The sequence below is a fragment of the Lolium rigidum genome, chromosome 7 (assembly GCF_022539505.1).
Source record: "Lolium rigidum isolate FL_2022 chromosome 7, APGP_CSIRO_Lrig_0.1, whole genome shotgun sequence".
Classification (NCBI taxonomy): Eukaryota; Viridiplantae; Streptophyta; class Magnoliopsida; order Poales; family Poaceae; genus Lolium; species Lolium rigidum.
This window is the reverse complement of record NC_061514.1, coordinates 14,031,362-14,051,098: the sequence shown is the minus strand read 5'-3', so window position 1 is coordinate 14,051,098 and position 19,737 is coordinate 14,031,362. Positions and strand designations below refer to the sequence as shown.

At 43.4% G+C, this 19,737-nt stretch overlaps 1 protein-coding gene across 1 annotated transcript in view; it reads left to right on the top strand.

Annotated features, from left to right (window-relative positions):
- Positions 1 to 19,737, top strand: part of LOC124670930 (probable ubiquitin-conjugating enzyme E2 23) — a 71,459-nt gene that overhangs the window by 51,368 nt on the left and 354 nt on the right. Inside the window, exon 8 of the mRNA XM_047207387.1 lies at positions 14,781 to 15,392. Coding sequence (XP_047063343.1) covers positions 14,781 to 15,392 — 612 coding nt within the window. The remainder of the gene's footprint in view (positions 1 to 14,780; positions 15,393 to 19,737) is intronic.

The following is a 19,737-nucleotide window of genomic DNA, read 5'->3' as shown; positions in this document are numbered from 1 at the left end:
AATTAATGGCTACAACAAATCGGTGATGGTTTATCATTTGGGATTTTCGTAAAAATTAATGGCTACAACAAATCGGTGACGGTTTATCATTTTTTGCGTGAAAATTTATGGCTACAACAAATCGGTGATGGTTTATCATTTTTTGCGTGAAAAGTAATGCCTAAAAGAGTTTATAATTTTTAGCGCGTGAAAATAAATACGAGAAAACCGCCCTTTAGCATACTTAGAGAGTGGAAGGTAACCGCCGACAGAGAGAGAGAGGGGTTATCCTGCCCGTTAGATCATACGATCAACGGTCGGCGGGCACGATCCGCGTGACATGGGCTAGACCAATCAGGGCAATGTTGCACGTGTGAGAGAATTTGTGGAGGGAGAGGGTGATACGTCTCCGACGTATCGATAATTTCTTATGTTCTATGCCATATTATTGATGATACCTACATGTTTTATGCACACTTTATGTCATATTCGTGCATTTTCTGGAACTAACCTATTAACAAGATGCCGAAGTGCCGGTTCATGTTTCTCGCTGTTTTTGGTTTCAGAAATCCTAGTAACGAAATATTCTCGGAATTGGACGAAACGAAGACCCGGGGGCCTATTTTTCCACGGAGCTTCCGGAAGACCGAAGAACATACGAAGTGGGGCCACGAGGTGGCGACACCACAAGGCGGCGCGGCCAAGGGGGCCGCGCCGCCCTATGGTGTGGGCCCCTCGTCGGGCCCCCGACTCTGCCCTTCCGCCTACTTAAAGCCTCCGTCGCGAAACCCCGAGGCGAAAAACCACGATACGGAAAACCTTGCGAGACGCCGCCGCCGATCCCATCTCGGGGGATTCACGGAGATCTCCTCCGGCACCCTGCCGGAGATGGGATTCATCTCCCGGAGGACTCTACACCGCCATGGTCGCCTCCGGAGTGATGAGTGAGTAGTTCACCCCTGGACTATGGGTCCATAGCAGTAGCTAGATGGTTGTCTTCTCCTCATTGTGCTTCATTGTTGGATCTTGTGAGCTGCCTAACATGATCAAGATCATCTATCCGTAATACTCTATGTTGTGTTTGTCGGGATCCGATGGATAGAGAATACCATGTCATGTTAATTATCAAGTTATTACATATGTGTTGTTTATGATCTTGCATGCTCTCCGTTACTAGTAGAGGCTCTGGCCAAGTTTTTGCTTTTAACTCCAAGAGGGAGTATTTATGCTCGATAGTGGGTTCATGCCTGCATTGACACACGGGACGAGTGACGAAAGTTCTAAGGTTGTGTTGTCTTGTTGCCACTAGGGATAAAACATTGGCGCTATGTCCGAGGATGTAGTTGTTGATTACATTACGCACCATACTTAATGCAATTGTCCGTTGCTTTGCAACTTAATACTGGAGGGGTTCGGATGATAACTCTGAAGGTGGACTTTTTAGGCATAGATGCGGTTGGATGGCGGTCTATGTACTTTGTCGTAATGCCCAATTAAATCTCACTATACTTATCATGCCATGTATGTGCATTGTTATGCCCTCTCTATTTGTCAATTGCCCGACCGTAATTTGTTCACCCAACATGCTTTTATCTTATGGGAGAGACACCTCTAGTGAGCTGTGGACCCCGGTCCATTCTTTAATACTTGAAATACAAATCTGCTGCAATACTTGTTTTACTTGTTTTCTCTGCAAACAATCATCTTCCACACAATACGGTTAATCCTTTGTTACAGCAAGCCGGTGAGATTGACAACCTCATCTGTTTCGTTGGGGCAAAGTACTTTGGTTGTGTTGTGCGGGTTCCACGTTGGCGCCGGAATCTACGGTGTTGCGCCGCACTACATCCCGCCGCCATCAACCTTCAACGTGCTTCTTGGCTCCTCCTGGTTCGATAAACCTTGGTTTCTTTACGAGGGAAAACTTGCTGCTGTGTGCATCATACCTTCCTCTTGGGGTTGCCCAACGAACGTGTGAAATACACGCCATCAAGCATATTTTACGGCGCCGTTGCCGGGGAGATCAAGACACTGCTGCAAGGGAGTCTCCACTTCCCAATCTCTTTACTTTGTTTTTGTCTTGCTTTATTTTATTTACTGCTTTGTTTGCTGCACTTATATCAAAACACAAAAAAATTAGTTGCTAGCTTTACTTTATTTACTTTCTTGCACTCTATATCAAAAACACAAAAAATTAGTTACTTGTTTTACTTTACTTAATATCATGCATGTTTTTATTTCACTAGTTAAGCATAATGGAAAACAACAAAAATATGAGAGATCTTTATGAACTTTATCTTGAATTAGGACATGATGTGTTTGAAGAGAGAATTAAAAAACCCATGGAACTTTATATGCATGCTAATGGGAATGTTATTACTATGGATGCTTTGAACACCATTGTTGCTAATGCTATGGAAAATTCTAAGCTTGGGGAAGCTGGCTCTGATGAGCATGATCTTTTTAGTCCCCCAAGCATTGAGGAGAAAATTTTCTTTGATGATACTATGCCTCCTACACTTGATGAGAATAATAATGATAGCTACTTTGTTGAATTTGCTCCCGCTATTACTAATAAAATTGATTATGCTTATGTGGAGAGTAATAATTTTATGCATGAGACTCATGATAAGAAAGCCTTATGTGATGGTTATATTGTTGAGTTTTCTCATGACACTACTGAAAGTTATTATGAGAGAGGAAAATATGGTGGTAGAAATTTTCATGTTACTAAAATGCCTCTCTATGTGCTGAAATTTTTGAAGCTACACTTGTTTTATCTTCCTATGCTTGTTACTTTGCTCTTCATGAACTTGTTTATTTACAAGATTCCTATGCATAGGAAGCATGTTAGACTTAAATGTGTTTCGAATTTGCCTCTTGATGCTCTCTTTTGCTTCAAATACTATTTCTTGCGAGTGCATCATTAAAACTGCTGAGCCCATCTTAAACGGCTATAAAGAAAGAACTTCTTGGGAGATAACCCATGTGTTATTTTGCTACAGTACTTTGTTTTATATTTGAGTCTTGGAAGTTGTTTACTACTGTAGCAACCTCTCCTTATCTTAGTTTTATGTTTTGTTGTGCCAAGTAAAGTCTTTGATAGAAAAGTAAGTACTAGATTTGGATTACTGCGCAGTTCCAGATTTCTTTGCTGTCACGAATCTGGGTCTATCTCCCTGTAGGTAGCTCAGAAAATTAAGCCAATTTACGAGCATGATCCTCAGATATGTACGCAACTTTCATTCAATTTGAGAATTTTCGTTTGAGCAAGTCTGGTGGCCTAATAAAATCCATCTTTACGGACTGTTCTGTTTTGACAGATTCTGTCTTTTATTTCGCATTGCCTCTTTTGCTATGTTGGATGAATTTCTTTGATCCATTAATGTCCAGTAGCTTTATGCAATGTCCAGAAGTGTTAAGAATGATTGTGTCACCTCTGAACATGTGAATTTTTATTATGCACTAACCCTCTAATGAGTTGTTTCGAGTTTGGTGTGGAGGAAGTTTTCAAGGATCAAGAGAGGAGTATGATGCAATATGATCAAGGAGAGTGAAAGCTCTAAGCTTGGGGATGCCCGGTGGTTCACCCCTGCATATTCTAAGAAGACTCAAGCGTCTAAGCTTGGGGATGCCCAAGGCATCCCCTTCTTCATCGACAACATTATCGGGTTCCTCCCCTGAAACTATATTTTTATTCCGTCACATCTTATGCACTTTGCTTGGAGCGTCGGTTTGTTTTTGTTTTTGTTTTGTTTGAATAAAATGGATCCTAGCATTCACTTTATGGGAGAGAGACACGCTCCGCTGTAGCATATGGACAAGTATGTCCTTAGTCTCTACTCATAGTATTCATGGCGAAGTTTCATCTTCGTTAAATTGTTATATGGTTGGAATTGGAAAATACTACATGTAGTAACTCTAAAATGTCTTGGATAATTTGATACTTGGCAATTGTTGTGCTCATGTTTAAGCTCTTGCATCATATACTTTGCACCCATTAATGAAGAAACACTTAGAGCTTGCTAATTTGGTTTGCATATTTGGTTTCTCTAGAGTCTAGATAACATCTAGTATTGAGTTTTGAACAACAAGGAAGACGGTATGGAGTTTTATAATGTTTACCATATGTCTTTTATGTGAGTTTTGCTGTACCGTTCATCCTTGTGTTTGTTTCAAATAACCTTGCTAGCCTAAACCTTGTATCGAGAGGGAATACTTCTCATGCATCCAAAATACTTGAGCCAACCACTATGCCATTTGTGTCCACCATACCTACCTACTACATGGTATTTATCCGCCATTCCAAAGTAAATTGCTTGAGTGCTACCTTTAAAATCCCATCATTCACCTTTGCAATATATAGCTCATGGGACAAATAGCTTAAAAACTATTGTGGTATTGAATATGTACTTATGCACTTTATCTCTTATTAAGTTGCTTGTGGTGCGATAACCATGCTTCTGGGGACGCCATCAACTATTCTTTGTTGAATATCATGTGAGTTGCTATGCATGTCCGTCTTGTCTGAAGCCAGAGAGATCTACCACCTTCATGGTTGGAGCATGCATATTGTTAGAGAAGAACTTTGGGCCGCTAACTAAAGCCATGATTCATGGTGGAAGTTTCAGTCTTGGACATATATCCTCAATCTCATATGAGAATAATAATTGTTGCCACATGCTTATGCATTAAAGAGGAGTCCATTATCTGTTGTCCATGTTGTCCCGGTATGGATGTCTAAGTTGAGAATAATCAAAAGCGAGAAATCCAAAATGCGAGCTTTCTCCTTAGACCTTTGTACGGGCGGCATGGAGGTACCCCATTGTGACACTTGGTTAAAACATGTGCATTGCAAAGATCCAGGTAGTCCAAGTTAATTAGGACAAGGTGCGGGCACTATTAGTATACTATGCATGAGACTTGCAACTTGTAAGATATAATGTACATAACTCATATGCTTTATTACTACCGTTGACAAAATTGTTTCATGTTTTCAAAATAAAAGCTCTAGCACAAATATAGCAATCGATGCTTTCCTCTTTGAAGGACCATTCTTTTTACTTTTATGTTGAGTCAGTTCACCTATCTCTCTCCACCTCAAGAAGCAAACACTTGTGTGAGCTGTGCATTGATTCCTACATACTTGCATATTGTACTTGTTATATTACTCTATGTTGACTATTATCCATGAGATATACATGTTACAAGTTGAAAGCAACCGCTGAAACTTAATCTTCCTTTGTGTTGCTTCAATACCTTTACTTTGATTTATTGCTTTATGAGTTAACTCTTATGCAAGACTTATTAATACTTGTCTTGAAGTACTATTCATGAAAAGTCTTTGCTATATGATTCACCTGTTTACTCATGTCATTACCATTGTTTTGATCGCTGCATCCACTACATATGTTTACAAATAGTATGATCAAGGTTATGATGGCATATCACTTCAGAAATTATCTTTGTTATCGTTTTACCTGCTCGGGACGAGCAGAACTAAGCTTGGGGATGCTTGATACGTCTCCGACGTATCGATAATTTCTTATGTTCTATGCCATATTATTGATGATACCTACATGTTTTATGCACACTTTATGTCATATTCGTGCATTTTACGGAACTAACCTATTAACAAGATGCCGAAGTGCCGGTTCACGTTTTCTGCTGTTTTTGGTTTCAGAAATCCTAGTAACGAAATATTCTCGGAATTGGACGAAACGAAGACCCGGGGGCCTATTTTTCCACGGAGCTTCCAGAAGACCGAAGAACATACGAAGTGGGGCCACGAGGTGGCGACACCACAAGGCGGCGCGGCCAAGGGGGCCGCGCCGCCTATGGTGTGGGCCCCTCGTCGGGCCCCGACTCTGCCCTTCCGCCTACTTAAAGCCTCCGTCGCGAAACCCACGAGGCGAAAAACCACGATACGGAAAACCTTGCGAGACGCCGCCGCCGCCGATCCCATCTCGGGGATTACGGAGATCTCCTCCGGCACCCTGCCGGAGAGGGGATTCATCTCCCGGAGGACTCTACACCGCCATGGTCGCCTCCGGAGTGATGAGTGAGTAGTTCACCCCTGGCCTATGGGTCCATAGCAGTAGCTAGATGGTTGTCTTCTCCTCATTGTGCTTCATTGTTGGATCTTGTTAGCTGCCTAACATGATCAAGATCATCTATCTGTAATACTCTATGTTGTGTTTGTCGGGATCCGATGGATAGAGAATACCATGTCATGTTAATTATCAAGTTATTACATATGTGTTGTTTATGATCTTGCATGCTCTCCGTTACTAGTAGAGGCTCTGGCCAAGTTTTTGCTTTTAACTCCAAGAGGGAGTATTTATGCTCGATAGTGGGTTCATGCCTGCATTGACACACGGGACGGTGACGAGAAAGTTCTAAGGTTGTGTTGTCTTTGTTGCCACTAGGGATAAAACATTGGCGCTATGTTCGAGGATGTAGTTGTTGATTACATTACGCACCATACTTAATGCAATTGTCTGTTGCTTTGCAACTTAATGCTGGAGGGGTTCGGATGATAACTCTGAAGGTGGACTTTTTAGGCATAGATGCGGTTGGATGGCGGTCTATGTACTTTGTCGTAATGCCCAATTAAATCTCACTATACTTATCATGCCATGTATGTGCATTGTTATGCCCTCTCTATTTGTCAATTGCCCGACTGTAATTTGTTCACCCAACATGCTTTTATCTTATGGGAGAGACACCTCTAGTGAGCTGTGGACCCCGGTCCATTCTTTAATCTTGAAATACAAATCTGCTGCAATACTTGTTTTACTTGTTTTCTCTGCAAACAATCATCTTCCACACAATACGGTTAATCCTTTGTTACAGCAAGCCGGTGAGATTGACAACCTCACTATTTCGTTGGGGCAAAGTACTTTGGTTGTGTTGTGCGGGTTCCACGTTGGCGCCGGAATCTCCGGTGTTGCGCCGCACTACATCCCGCCGCCATCAACCTTCAACGTGCTTCTTGGCTCCTCCCGGTTCGATAAACCTTGGTTTCTTTACGAGGGAAAACTTGCTGCTGTGCGCATCATACCTTCCTCTTGGGGTTGCCCAACGAACGTGTGAAATACACGCCATCGGAGGGCAAAGCTGAGTAGTATCAAGAAACCAAGGGCACCTATGTAAAAAACAGACTAAGGGATTCAAATATGAGATTTAAAAAATGGAAAATGCGTGTTTTGTACAATAAAACCCATCTTGGCCTATCTCAAACTATTTGCAATACAAATATACATGAGTGTGAGAATTGTGGCCTCATTTAGACAAAGTATGTTTTGGGGAAAGCTGTTTTGGGAAGGGCTTATTGTGGAAAACCATGCACCTTCATAGCTACTAGGTGATTTGAGAAGGCCTTTGAGAAGTGGCAATTTGTGGTAAAACTTGATTTATCTATGACTTATCTATGTTTTGAGAAGCGGCAATTTGTGGTAAAGACTCCATGAGTATGTGCCACTATTTTTCGGAATTTTTGCACATTAAATGACTCATTTAACTAGTTAATCCCATTTGTTGACTGTACGTTGACCAACTACTTGAGGGTAAAGCTGAGCATATTGCACTAGCCGGTATTAGCACTCAAGGGGAAAGCTGAGCACACAAAAAATGCTAGTATAATGCTCGAGGTTATACCTGAGTATATCTAAATTTCCGGGGTTAGACTCGAGGACGCGTGTTGCGGTGCGAAATGAAAGACGTGCAATTGTTGACGCGTAGACGCCGGTCGCGGTGCGGAAGTCGAAGACGTGCAATCCGGACGCGTGGCGCATTGCGGAAGTCCAAGACGTGCGGACGTGCGGCGGTGGACGCGTAGGACGCGGGTCGCATTAACCACCCCTTGCCTTTATAGACGCCTCCTCCCACTATCTCTGTCACTCTCACTCGCCTACGCAACGCCGCCTCTCTCACGTCCCATCATCTTCTCCAAAGCAAAAAACCCTCTCCCTCTCCCTCTCCTCTGCCGGCGAGATGGACAAGGAGAATGCCAATCCCATCGTCCACGGCGCCGTCGGCTCCAAGCGCGATGCCTCCCTCTTCGACGCCGTCCCCTCAACGGACGTTGCCGCCGTCCCCTCAACGGACGTCGCCGCCGCCTCCGCCGGTGCATCGGAGGCTGCTGCCGCCGGTCGCGGCCAGATCCCGCCGGGATGGGACCCCTACGAGCCGGTGCCGTACGTCCCGCCCCCGAACCGCTACGACACCTCCATAGAGGACCCATGGAACGAGGTAACTACGGTTTGCTTCCTTTTTTGTTCCCCATTCCTTTTTGAACCCTATTTGTGCTGGTGTAGATGGATCTGTGGATGGATGAGTATTGGGCTAATATTTGCGCCGATTTTATTCCATTTTGCTTTGATCCCTCCTTGATTTCGTTTAAGATTTGGGGTTCGGCCGTTCGGTTAATTTATGCAAGTAATAATGGGATCTCAATCGGTTAATTTATGCAAGTAATCATAGGATCTCAATCGGTTATTTTATGCACGAATCAAAAGATATTAACCGTTTAATTTGCAAATAATCGGAATGTGTTCAAGTTCAGATCTGAAATCGTTTCTTTGCCTATGATGAATTGGTGGGCACAGATTTTTACGGGGAGGGTTCAGCGAACCATTTACGTGTACAAATCTGTTATGCATGAGCTTTGGTTCGCTTACACCGTCCCTCGTAGACATATAATCGTGTCCACTCTAGCCGAGGCTGCCTCTGTTTTTCCTAACTTTGTTATCATGCACGTTTGCAACTCATTCACTAATAAATTCCCGTTTGATATGGATCAGCTGTACGGCGGCGACGTCGGCGGCGACGGCACGAGCACCATGACGTCAAGACTCGCCGAGTCTTTGCGGAGGCTGCAGGTCGGCCAATACGTCTCCTACCTCGACGTCGCCAAGGGTGTCCACAGGTGCCCCTTCTGCACTAGGAGGCTCGGCGGCACTGACTTCAACTGCGTCCTCACGCATGCCGAGAACATCGGCCACACCAACCCCGAGGTCGGCGTGTCGGTGAACCCCAACTCCTTCCGCGCCAAGCACTTGGCGCTCGGCATGCACCTCCGCGGCATCCGGCGGGTGGAGATCTCCGGCGGGCGCATGCCTCCGCTCAAGCCCAAGGCTCCCAAGGGGAGCAACAAGTGGAGGCGAGAGGCAGATGGGGTAGGCGGAGTCTCGGACGTGTCTTGCTGCTGCCTCCTCCATTTTGTTGTTGGGATCCCTTTGTTGTTAGCTAGGGATCCCTCGTTGTTATGTTGTTAGTATGATGGTGCTTGTCTTCGCTGTGAAGAACCTCGAACCCTACTATGTTTGGCTACTGAATGCGGCTTATTATCTATATTATCTATCCCTATTCTACTATATGACCTTGTGAATTTATCGTACATTCCCTGTAGATTTGCTTCTAGATTTAACTACATACATATGGACTAGATGGAGTACTAGATTGGGCTCCCTACTAGATTTGCTGCCATATTGGGCAAACAACGAGGGCCAAAAGGCACAAATAATAATTGAAGAAAGACAGAAATGCAAGCTTCTCTAGATTTGATACTAATTAGGTGAAAAAGGCGAGAGAGAAGGAGGCAGAAAAGGTACTCTCAAAAGGGAAATGCCAATGGCCGAGAGAGACAAAACCCAGCTCCTGCTCACGTGCAACCAAACGCTATCTCGTCCTGTCCCACGCGGTCCCTTTCTACCAGCCCCACGCGACGCGGGCCCACACGACGCGGCCCCACACGTCAGCACGGAGCGGTCAACTTAACGGGAATCCTGCCGTCTGAGCTGCCTTCTGCGGGTTTCAAACAAGCACTTGGGGAAAACTGAGGAAAAACTAAGGAGCTGGGGAAAACTGAGCACAACTAAGGAACTGAGGGCACGAAAATAGAAATCCCTAAAAATTAACATGTTCAGAGGTGACACAATCATTCTTAACACTTCTGGACGTTGCACAAAGCTACTGGACATTAATGGAACAAAGAAATTCATCCATCATAGCAAAAGAGGCAATGCGAAATAAAAGGCAGAATCTGTCAAAACAGAACAGTCCGTAAAGATGGTTTTTATTGAGGCACCAGACTTGCTCAAATGAAAATGCCCAAATTGAATGAAAGTTGCGTACATATCTGAGGATCACGCACGTAAATTGGCATATTTTTCTGAGCTACCTACGAGAGGCAGGTCGAAATTCGTGACAGACAAAGAAATCATGCTATGCGCAGTAATCCAAATCTAGTATGAACCTTACTATCAACGACTTTACTTGGCACAACAACGCACAAAACTAAGATAAGGAGAGGTTGCTACAGTAGTAAACAACTTCCAAGACTCAAATATAAAATAAAAGTACTGTAGTAAAAACATGGGTTGTCTCCCATAAGCGCTTTTCTTTAACGCCTTTCGGCTAGGCGCGAAAGTGTATATCAAGTATTATCGAGAGACGAAGTATCAACATCATAACTTGTTCTAATAATAGAATCAAAAGGTAACTTCATTCTCTTCCTAGGGAAGTGTTCCATACCTTTCTTGAGAGGAAATTGATATTTAATATTACCTTCCTTCATATCAATGATAGCTCCAACGAGTTCGAAGAAAAGGTCTTCCCAATATAATGGGACAAGATGCATTGCATTCAATATCCAAGACAACAAAATCAACGGGGACAAGGTTATTGTTAATGGTAATGCGAACATTATCAACTCTCCCCAAAGGTTTCTTTGTAGAATGATCAGCAAGATTAACATCCAAATAACAATTTTTCAATGGTGGCAAGTCAAGCATATTATAGATTTTCTTAGGCATAACGGAAATACTTGCACCAAGATCACATAAAGCATTACAATCAAAGTCATTGACCTTCATCTTAATGATGGGCTCCCAACCATCCTCTAGCTTTCTAGGAATAGAAGTTTCAAGTTTTAGTTTCTCCTCTCTAGCTTTTATGAGAGCATTTGTAATATGTTTTGTGAAAGCCAAGTTTATGGCACTAGCATTAGGACTCTTAGCAAGTTTTTGTAAGAACTTTATAACTTCAGAGATGTGGCAATCATCAAAATCCAAACCATTATAATCTAAAGCAATGGGATCATCATCCCCAATGTTGGAAAAAAATTCAGCGGTTTTATCACAGTGCGGTTTCAGCGGTTTTAGCGGTTTCAGCAGTTTTGCGAGGCTTTGCATTAGAAGTGGAAACATTGCCAACACCAATTATTTTACCATTGATAGTAGGAGGTGCAGCAACATGTGAATCATTAACATTACTAGTGGTGGTAATAGTCCAAACTTTAGCTACATTATTCTCTTTAGCTAGTTTTTCATTTTCTTCTCTTTCCCACCTAGCATGCAATTCGGCCATCAATCTTATATTCTCATTAATTCTAACTTGGATGGCATTTGCTGTAGTAACAATTTTATTTTCAATATCCTCAGGTTTAGCAGCCATTTTATTAATTAAAGAAGATTGTGATGCAGACATGTATGAGATTCGGTTTTCGGCATTTGCAAGTTTAGTTTGCAACCCGGAAATCTCCATATTCAGATTTTCAAGTTGATTTCCTATATTCTTCAACAAGGTAGATTGTTCATTCATAGTTTTAGTAAACAATTTATTTTGCTCATATTGTGATTGCATAAAGCTCTTGGTGGATCTTTCAATTTCTAACATCTTTTCCTCATTAGGTGAAACATATCTACCATAAGAGTTACCATTAGCGGGATATGGCCTAGAATTATTGTAATTGTTATTTTTAATGAAATTCACATCAACATGTCCCTTTTGAGCAACCAATGAAGCTAATGGAACATTATTAGGATCAACATTAGTCCTATCATTCACAAGCATAGACATAATAGCATCAATCTTATCACTCAAGGAAGAGGTTTCTTCGACAGAATTTACCTTCTTACCTTGTGGAGCTCTTTCCGTGTGCCATTCAGAGTAATTGATCATCATATTATCAAGAAGTTTTGTTGCTTCACCAAGAGTGATGGACATAAAGGTACCTCCAGCAGCTGAATCCAATAGGTTCCGCGAAGAAAAGTTCGATCCTGCATAAAAGGTTTGGATGATCATCCAAGTAGTCGATCCATGGGTTGGGCAATTTTTAACCAAAGATTTCATTCTTTCCCAAGCTTGTGCAACATGCTCATTATCCAATTGTTTAAAATTCATTATGCTACTCCTCAAAGATATAATTTTAGCAGGGGATAATATCTACCAATAAAAGCATCCTTGCATTTAGTCCATGAATCAATACTATTCTTAGGCAGAGATAGCAACCAATCTTTAGCTCTTCCTTTTAATGAGAAAGGAAACAATTTTAATTTTATAATGTCACCATCTACATCTTTATACTTTTGCATTTCACACAATTCAACAAAATTATTGAGATGGGCAGCAGCATCATCAGAACTAACACCAGAAAATTGCTCTCTCATAACAAGATTCGATAAAACAGGTTTAATTTCAAAGAATTCTGCTTGTAGTAGCGGGTGGAGCAATAGGTGTGCATAAGAAATCATTATTATTTGTGGTTGTGAAGTCACACAACTTAGTATTTTCAGGAGTAGCCATTTTAGCAGTAGTAAATAAAGCAAACTAGATAAAATAAATGCAAGTAACTAATTTTTTTGTGTTTTTGATATAGAGTGCAAAACAGTAAATAAAGTAAAGCTAGCAACTAATTTTTTTGTGTTTTGATATAATGCAGCAAACAAAGTAGTAAATAAAGCAAGACAAAAACAAAGTAAAGAGATTGGATTGTGGAGACTCCCCTTGCAGCGTGTCTTGATCCAGAGCTAGAGATTCCTCCCAACAACGCGATGAACGCAGCCTGGAGAAGAGGGAACGAATCCAGCAAGCAACGGATCGATGAACGATACGCCTCAAACCAAGAGCTAGACAATCCTTGATGAACACAAGAACTTTCGCAGCGGATATAATAGATAACGGCAGCGCCGTACCCCCGGAGGGATGATACACGTGATTACACGCTATAGGGAAACCCTAAACTTTTAGACTAAACTTGAACTACCCTAAACCCTAGCCGTGCCATCTCCTTATATGGGAGGGAGAGCTGGCCGGCCGGCCCCTTATTGGGCCTAACCTAGTTCGACTTGGACAGGCCCAAGTCAAACGAGACTCTATTAAAACCCTAGATGGCCCACGACATGACCCGGCTACATTATTTCCTAACATAGAATGAATGACACAACCTTAGACTTAATTATTACATGGCGTAGGTCGTCCTAGCGTGTCACTCCTGAATCCTCGATGGCGTACCACCTAGGTTGGTGGAGTCCTGAAATTGGGCTCCACATAGGCCTCCGTGCCCATATCAGTTTGCATTGCATAGAACACTAGTTTTCACTCTTATTGTTCTGCGAGTGTTCTCTTTTGCTAGTATTGCGTTTAGCTCTTGTTTTCCACTCGTATTTTGTTCAGAGCTTGTTAGTTATACTTTAGTAAGGTATGATTAGATCTCTTGTCTATATTGATTATCAATATGAGAGTTGTTTCAAATAAATTGATTGGTGTTGGAGACGAGTAAAATGTTTCATGCTTATAGTGGTGCAAAAGGAAGCTTGTTTAGACCGTGACTTAGAGTTTAACATCTCATGTTAGATGTTATTTTATTATATGATTAGTAGTTATTGGTGTAGCATGACTTGTCTCAAATAGCTGAGGGTGATGTGCCATTGAAAGAATCATGTTTTATTTCCATCATACAAAAGCATAATATTGTGGTATTCTCCTTTGATGCTTTATTTGGGTTGACTTGGCACATGCTTACACCATGTTATGACTACAAACCAGTCACCTAAAGCCTCTATGATCATTTAGTTTTTGACTTGTGATATCACTCTATGCTTTGATTAATAATGTTTTGTTGCTATGCATGATTATGGCCATCATGCTCTCTTAGTTGGTCGCTCCTAGTCTTTTGCTAGCCTTCACGTGTACTAAGTATGAGCTCTACTCGTGTATCCAACTCCCAAAAACCAAAGTTTGACAATTGTGTCCACCATACCTACCTATATGTGGTATTTCACCGCCACTCCAAAGTGAATTGCTTGCGTGCTACCTTTAAAACCTTCAAACACTATTACCTATTTTGTGTACATGTTTTAGCTCATGAGGAAGTATTGAATGCTTTATTGTCTTCTCATGACCTCACACCTTGACTAGCATGAATAATGTCCTAGTCCTTAATACTTCAAAAAGAGCAAGGCAATTGGGTGCCCAGCCCACCTAAAATAAACAAATAAAGCTCTGCACACTATGTACTGGAGAGATCCTAAATAATGGTGTGCAAAAGGAGAACTACATGTGAGCCGCTCTTGAAGTCACTATATGAAAGGATGATGAACCATTTAACACCAGTCGTTGACATATACATACATACCTCTCAAAATATATTTTCAACACCTCTATTGTATTCAAAATAAAAAGCTCTAGCACATGAGTAATCCATGCTTCCCCCGCGAAGGGTCTTTCTTTTACTTTCGAATGAAGCCCGGTGATCAGGGGGTACGTGAGCACCCCCTAGCTGCTCAATACGTATCTCACGCCGTGTGTTTGCCGTTGGGCTGTGTACCTCCGCTCCTTGCCTGGCCGACAGCGTACATGTGGGTAGCCAGGCCTCGATCAGTAAATGTATGATTGCTAGAGACAAAACATGTGCAGGCTAGACTGCATACGATAGGAATATCGCTCAGTACTGTTAAACTCGTGGGATGCTTCTTTGACCCAACTATTCACGTTTCTTTATTGTGAGTTGTGACCAGGTCCTCCACCTTCCTTTCCCCTCCACTAATCTATCCTGGTTAATCCCCTCGCAGCGTCGTCTTCGCCCGCACCGCCGCACGCCTCCACCGGCGCCGCCCGCCTCCACCGGGTACGCGTCGTGGCAGGAGGCGGCCACCGCCGGGCACGCGTCGAGGGAGGAGGTGGGCGCCATCAGGCACGCATCGTGGCAAGAGGCGGCCACCGCCAGGCATGCGTCGAGGGAGGAGGCGGGCGCCGTCGGGCCCCTCCCCTCCCTCTCCGGCATCTCCGCGCTCCGCTCCCCATCCGAGGTCACCGCGCTGCTTTCCTTCCTCGCCGACGTCGGCTTCCCACAGCGGCTCGCCGAGTCCTGGGCCGTGAACGACCCCTGCAAGGACTGGCTCGGCGTCTCCTGCTACCAGGGGAAGGTCACCCTGCTCAACCTCACCGGGTACGGCCTCAACGGCAGCGTTAGCGCCAGCCTCGGGAACCTCTCCGCGCTCTCCGATGTCAGGCTCAACGACAACAATCTCACCGGCCACGGCGGGTTCGGCGTCGTGTACAAGGGGGTGCTGCACGACGGCACCATGATTGCTGTCAAGAGGATGGAGTCCTCCGTCATCAGCAACCATGTACAAAGGGGTGTGATACGTCCATTTTGCATCACTATTTTATATCATAATTTACTGTTATTCATTGATATATTTCATACTTAGGGATGATACTTATGTTATTTCATCTATTTTGCATGTTTCATGATTATTGGAGAATTGCGCACCGGAGTCAGGATTCTGCTGGAAAAAGCACCGTCAGAATGCAATATTTCGGAAGATCAACAATTGACGGGAATTATACTGAAAATCCTATTTTTCCAGAAGACGGAGGTAGCCAAAGGGGGAGCCGAGGAGGGCCGCCATGGGCCCCCTCATAGGCCGGCGCGGGCCCTGCCCTGGCCGCGCCGCCATGTGGGGAGGGGGCCCACAACCCCCTCTGGCCTCCTCTCCTTCGCGTACTTCTTCGTCCCGAAAACCTAAGCTACAGAGGAGAGTCGCGAAGAGTCACAGCCGCCTCTGCGGGGCGGAAAATACCAGAGAGAAAAGAGCTCTCCGGCAGGCTGAAATCTGCCGGGGAAATTCCCTCCCGGAGGGGGAAATCGACGCCATCGTCACCGTCATCGAGCTGGACATCATCTCCATCATCATCACCATCATCTCCATCATCATCACCGCCATCTCCACTTGCTGCACCTCGTCACCGCTGTAACAATTAGGGTTGGATCTTGATTGTTTGATAGGGGAAACTCTCCGGTATTGATTTCTACTTGTTATTGATGCTATTGAGTGAAACCATTGAACCAAGGTTTATGTTCAGATTGTTATTCATCATCATATCACCTCTGATCATGTTCCATATGATGTCTTGTGAGTAGTTCGTTTAGTTCTTGAGGACATGGGTGAAGTCTAAATGTTAGTAGTGAATTATGTTGGTTAGTATTCAATGTTATGATATTTAAGTTGTGGTGTTATTCTTCTAGTGGTGTCATGTGAACGTCGACTACATGATACTTCACCATTTATGGGCCTAGGGGAATACATCTTGTATTCGTTTTCTAATTGCGGGGTTGCCGGAGTGACAGAATCCTAAACCCCCGTTGGTATATCGATGCAGGAGGGATAGCAGGATCTCAGAGTTTAAGGCTGTGGTTAGATTTATCTTAATTACTTTCTTGTAGTTGCGGATGCTTGCAAGGGGTATAATCACAAGTATGTATTAGTCCTAGTAAGGGCGGTGCATTAGCATAGGTTCACCCACACAACACTTATCAAAACAATGAAGATTAATCAGCTATATGAAGCGAAAGCACTAGACTAAATTCCCGTGTGTCCTCAAGAACGTTTGGTCATTATAAGTAAACAAACCGGATTGTCCTTTGTGCTAAAAAGGATTGGGCCACTCGCTGCAATTATTTCTCTCGCATTTTACTTACTTGTACTTTATTCATCTCGCTATATCAAAACCCCCGAATACTTGTCCGTGAGCATTTACGGTGAATCCTTCATCGAAACTGCTTGTCAACACCTTCGCTCCTCGTTGGGTTCGACACTCTTATTTATCGAAAGTACTACGATACACCCCCTATACTTGTGGGTCATCAAGACTATTTTATGGCGCCGTTGCCGGGGAGTGAAGCGCTATTGGTAAGTGGAATTGGTAAGGGAAACTTTTACTGTACGTGTTGTTTTTATTTCTGCCTGCTGCTATAATTCATTATGGAGAGGTCTTCTCTTGAATTCCTCTTTGGGAAATCTACTACTACTGCAAAGGTAGTGGATGAGGCGCCGGGTGAGAAAGAGGTTCCATACAAAATACCTATGAAAATTATTGAACGTGTTGTGGATAACCGCTATGAAGGGGATGGAACTGTCCATCCTGGTGATCATTTACTGTTTTTACATGAATTATGCGGGTTATTCAAATGTGCGGGTATTGCTATGGATGAAGTTAGGAAGAAACTATTCTCTATGTCGCTGTCTGGTAAAGCAGCGCACTGGTATAAATTGCTGAAGAATAGGGATTCTCTTGATTGGGAGGACATTGTGTAGGGATTCGTTGCATAGAAAACAAAAAATTTCCTACCGCAAGAACGCAATCCAAGCCAAGATGCAATCTAGAAGACGGGAGCAACGAGGGGATGATCGAGACTAACCCTTGAAGATTTTCAAAGCCTATAAGAGTAGGCTCTTATTGCTGCGGTAGACGATCCCTTGCCGCTTGCAAAAGCGCGTAGAAGATCTTGATCACGGTGCCACGATCGGGCAGCACCTCCGTACTCGGTCACACGTTCGGTGTTGATGAAGACGACGTCCTTCTCCCCATTCCAGCGGGCAGCGGAAGTAGTAGATCCTCCTTGGAATCCCGGCAGCACGACGGCGTGGTGGCGGTGGTGGTGGAGATCTCCGACAGAGCTTCGTCTAAGCTATGTGGGAGAGAGAAGTAGGAGGGAACCGCTAGGGTTTGGGAGAGGGGGCGCCGGCTAGGGCAGCTTGAGGGGTGCGGCCATGGTGGTGTTGTGGTGGCCGGCCAGCCCCTCTCCTCCCCTCTTAATATAGGTGGAAGCCCCAAGGTTTAGGTCAAAGTGTCCGAATAAGACCCCAACAAAAAACCTTCCATGTGACCAAACCTAGGGGAAGTGGGACTCCCCCCTTTCCTTGGTGGGGTGGCCGGCCACCATGGTGGGGAGTCCACTTGGGACTCCTCCTCCCTTAGGCTGGCCGTCCAAGGTGGGTGGAGTCCCCACCTTCCATCCTTATTTCTTCCGGACTCTTCTAGAACCTTCTAGAACCTTCTAGAGAAAATACCGGATCATTTTCAAACCTAGAAAATGACTTCCTATATATGAATCTTATTCTCCGGACCATTACGGAACTCCTCGTGATGTCCTGGATCCCATCCGAGACTCCGAACAAAACTTCGAACTCCATTCCATATTTCCATATCTACTTAAACGACATCAAACCTTAAGTGTGTCACCCTACGGTTCGCGAACTATGTAGACATGGTTGAGACTTCTCTCCGACCAATAACCAATAGCGGGATCTGGAGATCCATAATGGCTCCCACATATTCAAAGATGACTTAGTGATCGAATGAACCATTCACATACGATACCAATTCCCTTTGTCACGCGATATTTTACTTGTCCGAGGTTTGATCATCGGTATCACTCTATACCTTGTTCAACCTCGTTTCTCGACAAGTACTCTTTACTTGTACCGTGGTATGTGGTCTCTTATGAACTTATTCATATGCTTGCAAGACGTTAGACGACATTCCACCGAGAGGGCCCAGAGTATATCTATCCGTCATTGGGATGGACAAATCCCACTGTTGATCCATATGCCTCAACTCATACTTTCCGGATACTTAATCCCACCTTTATAACCACCCATTTATGCAGTAACGTTTGATGTAATCAAAGTACCTTCCCGGTATAAGTGATTTACATGATCTCATGGTCATAAGGACTAGGTAACTATGTATCGAAAAGCTTATAGCAAATAACTTAATGACGTGATCTTATGTTACGCTTAATTGGGTGTGTCCATTACATCATTCATTAATGACATAACCTTGTTATTAATAACATCCAATGTTCATGATCATGAAACTATGATCATCTATTAATCAACAAGCTAGTTATACAAGAGGCTTACTAGGGACTCATTGTTGTTTACATAACACACATGTATCAATGTTTCGGTTAATACAATTATAGCATGGTATATAAACATTTATCATAAACACACGGATATATAATAACCACTTTTATTATTGCCTCTTGGGCATATCTCCAACAGTCTCCCACTTGCACTATAGTCAATAATCTAGTTTACATTTGTAAAGATATAACACCTTGGCCTTCCGGTGCTTTATCATGTTTTGCTCACGGGAGAAGTTTTAGCCAACGGATCTGACATGCTCAGAAACGTATGTATTTTGTAATTCATTTGCGTCTCAACGCATCACTCATTTTCAAATGAGTCAGCATTAAATATGTTTGGTCTTCTGGTGGAACCTTAATTCCGCGGTCTGAAATATGTCACTAATATTGTCACACACAATATAGCTTCAAAGTTCTGACTCTGTCGGTGACAAGGTATCAACTTGTCAATGCCTATGGATTATAGGCTAGGGTTTAGTCAGAAGTAGAGGGCAAGTAGATCTCGAAGGTTTCAGCCGAAAAGTACTCGACGATTATGAAAACTAGGGTTTGTGAACAATGATTCGATTCCCTCTTCATCCCTCGACTCCCCCTTTATATAGGAGGCGGAGCCGAGGGTTTCGTTTTGTACAAGTTACAAAGTCCGAGACGGTTTCTAACTCATCCCGCCAGATTACAAACAACACTTCCTATTACAACTCTACTTTCCTTAATATATCTTGGGCTCCCGAATCTTCTTATTCTTCGGGTAGTGG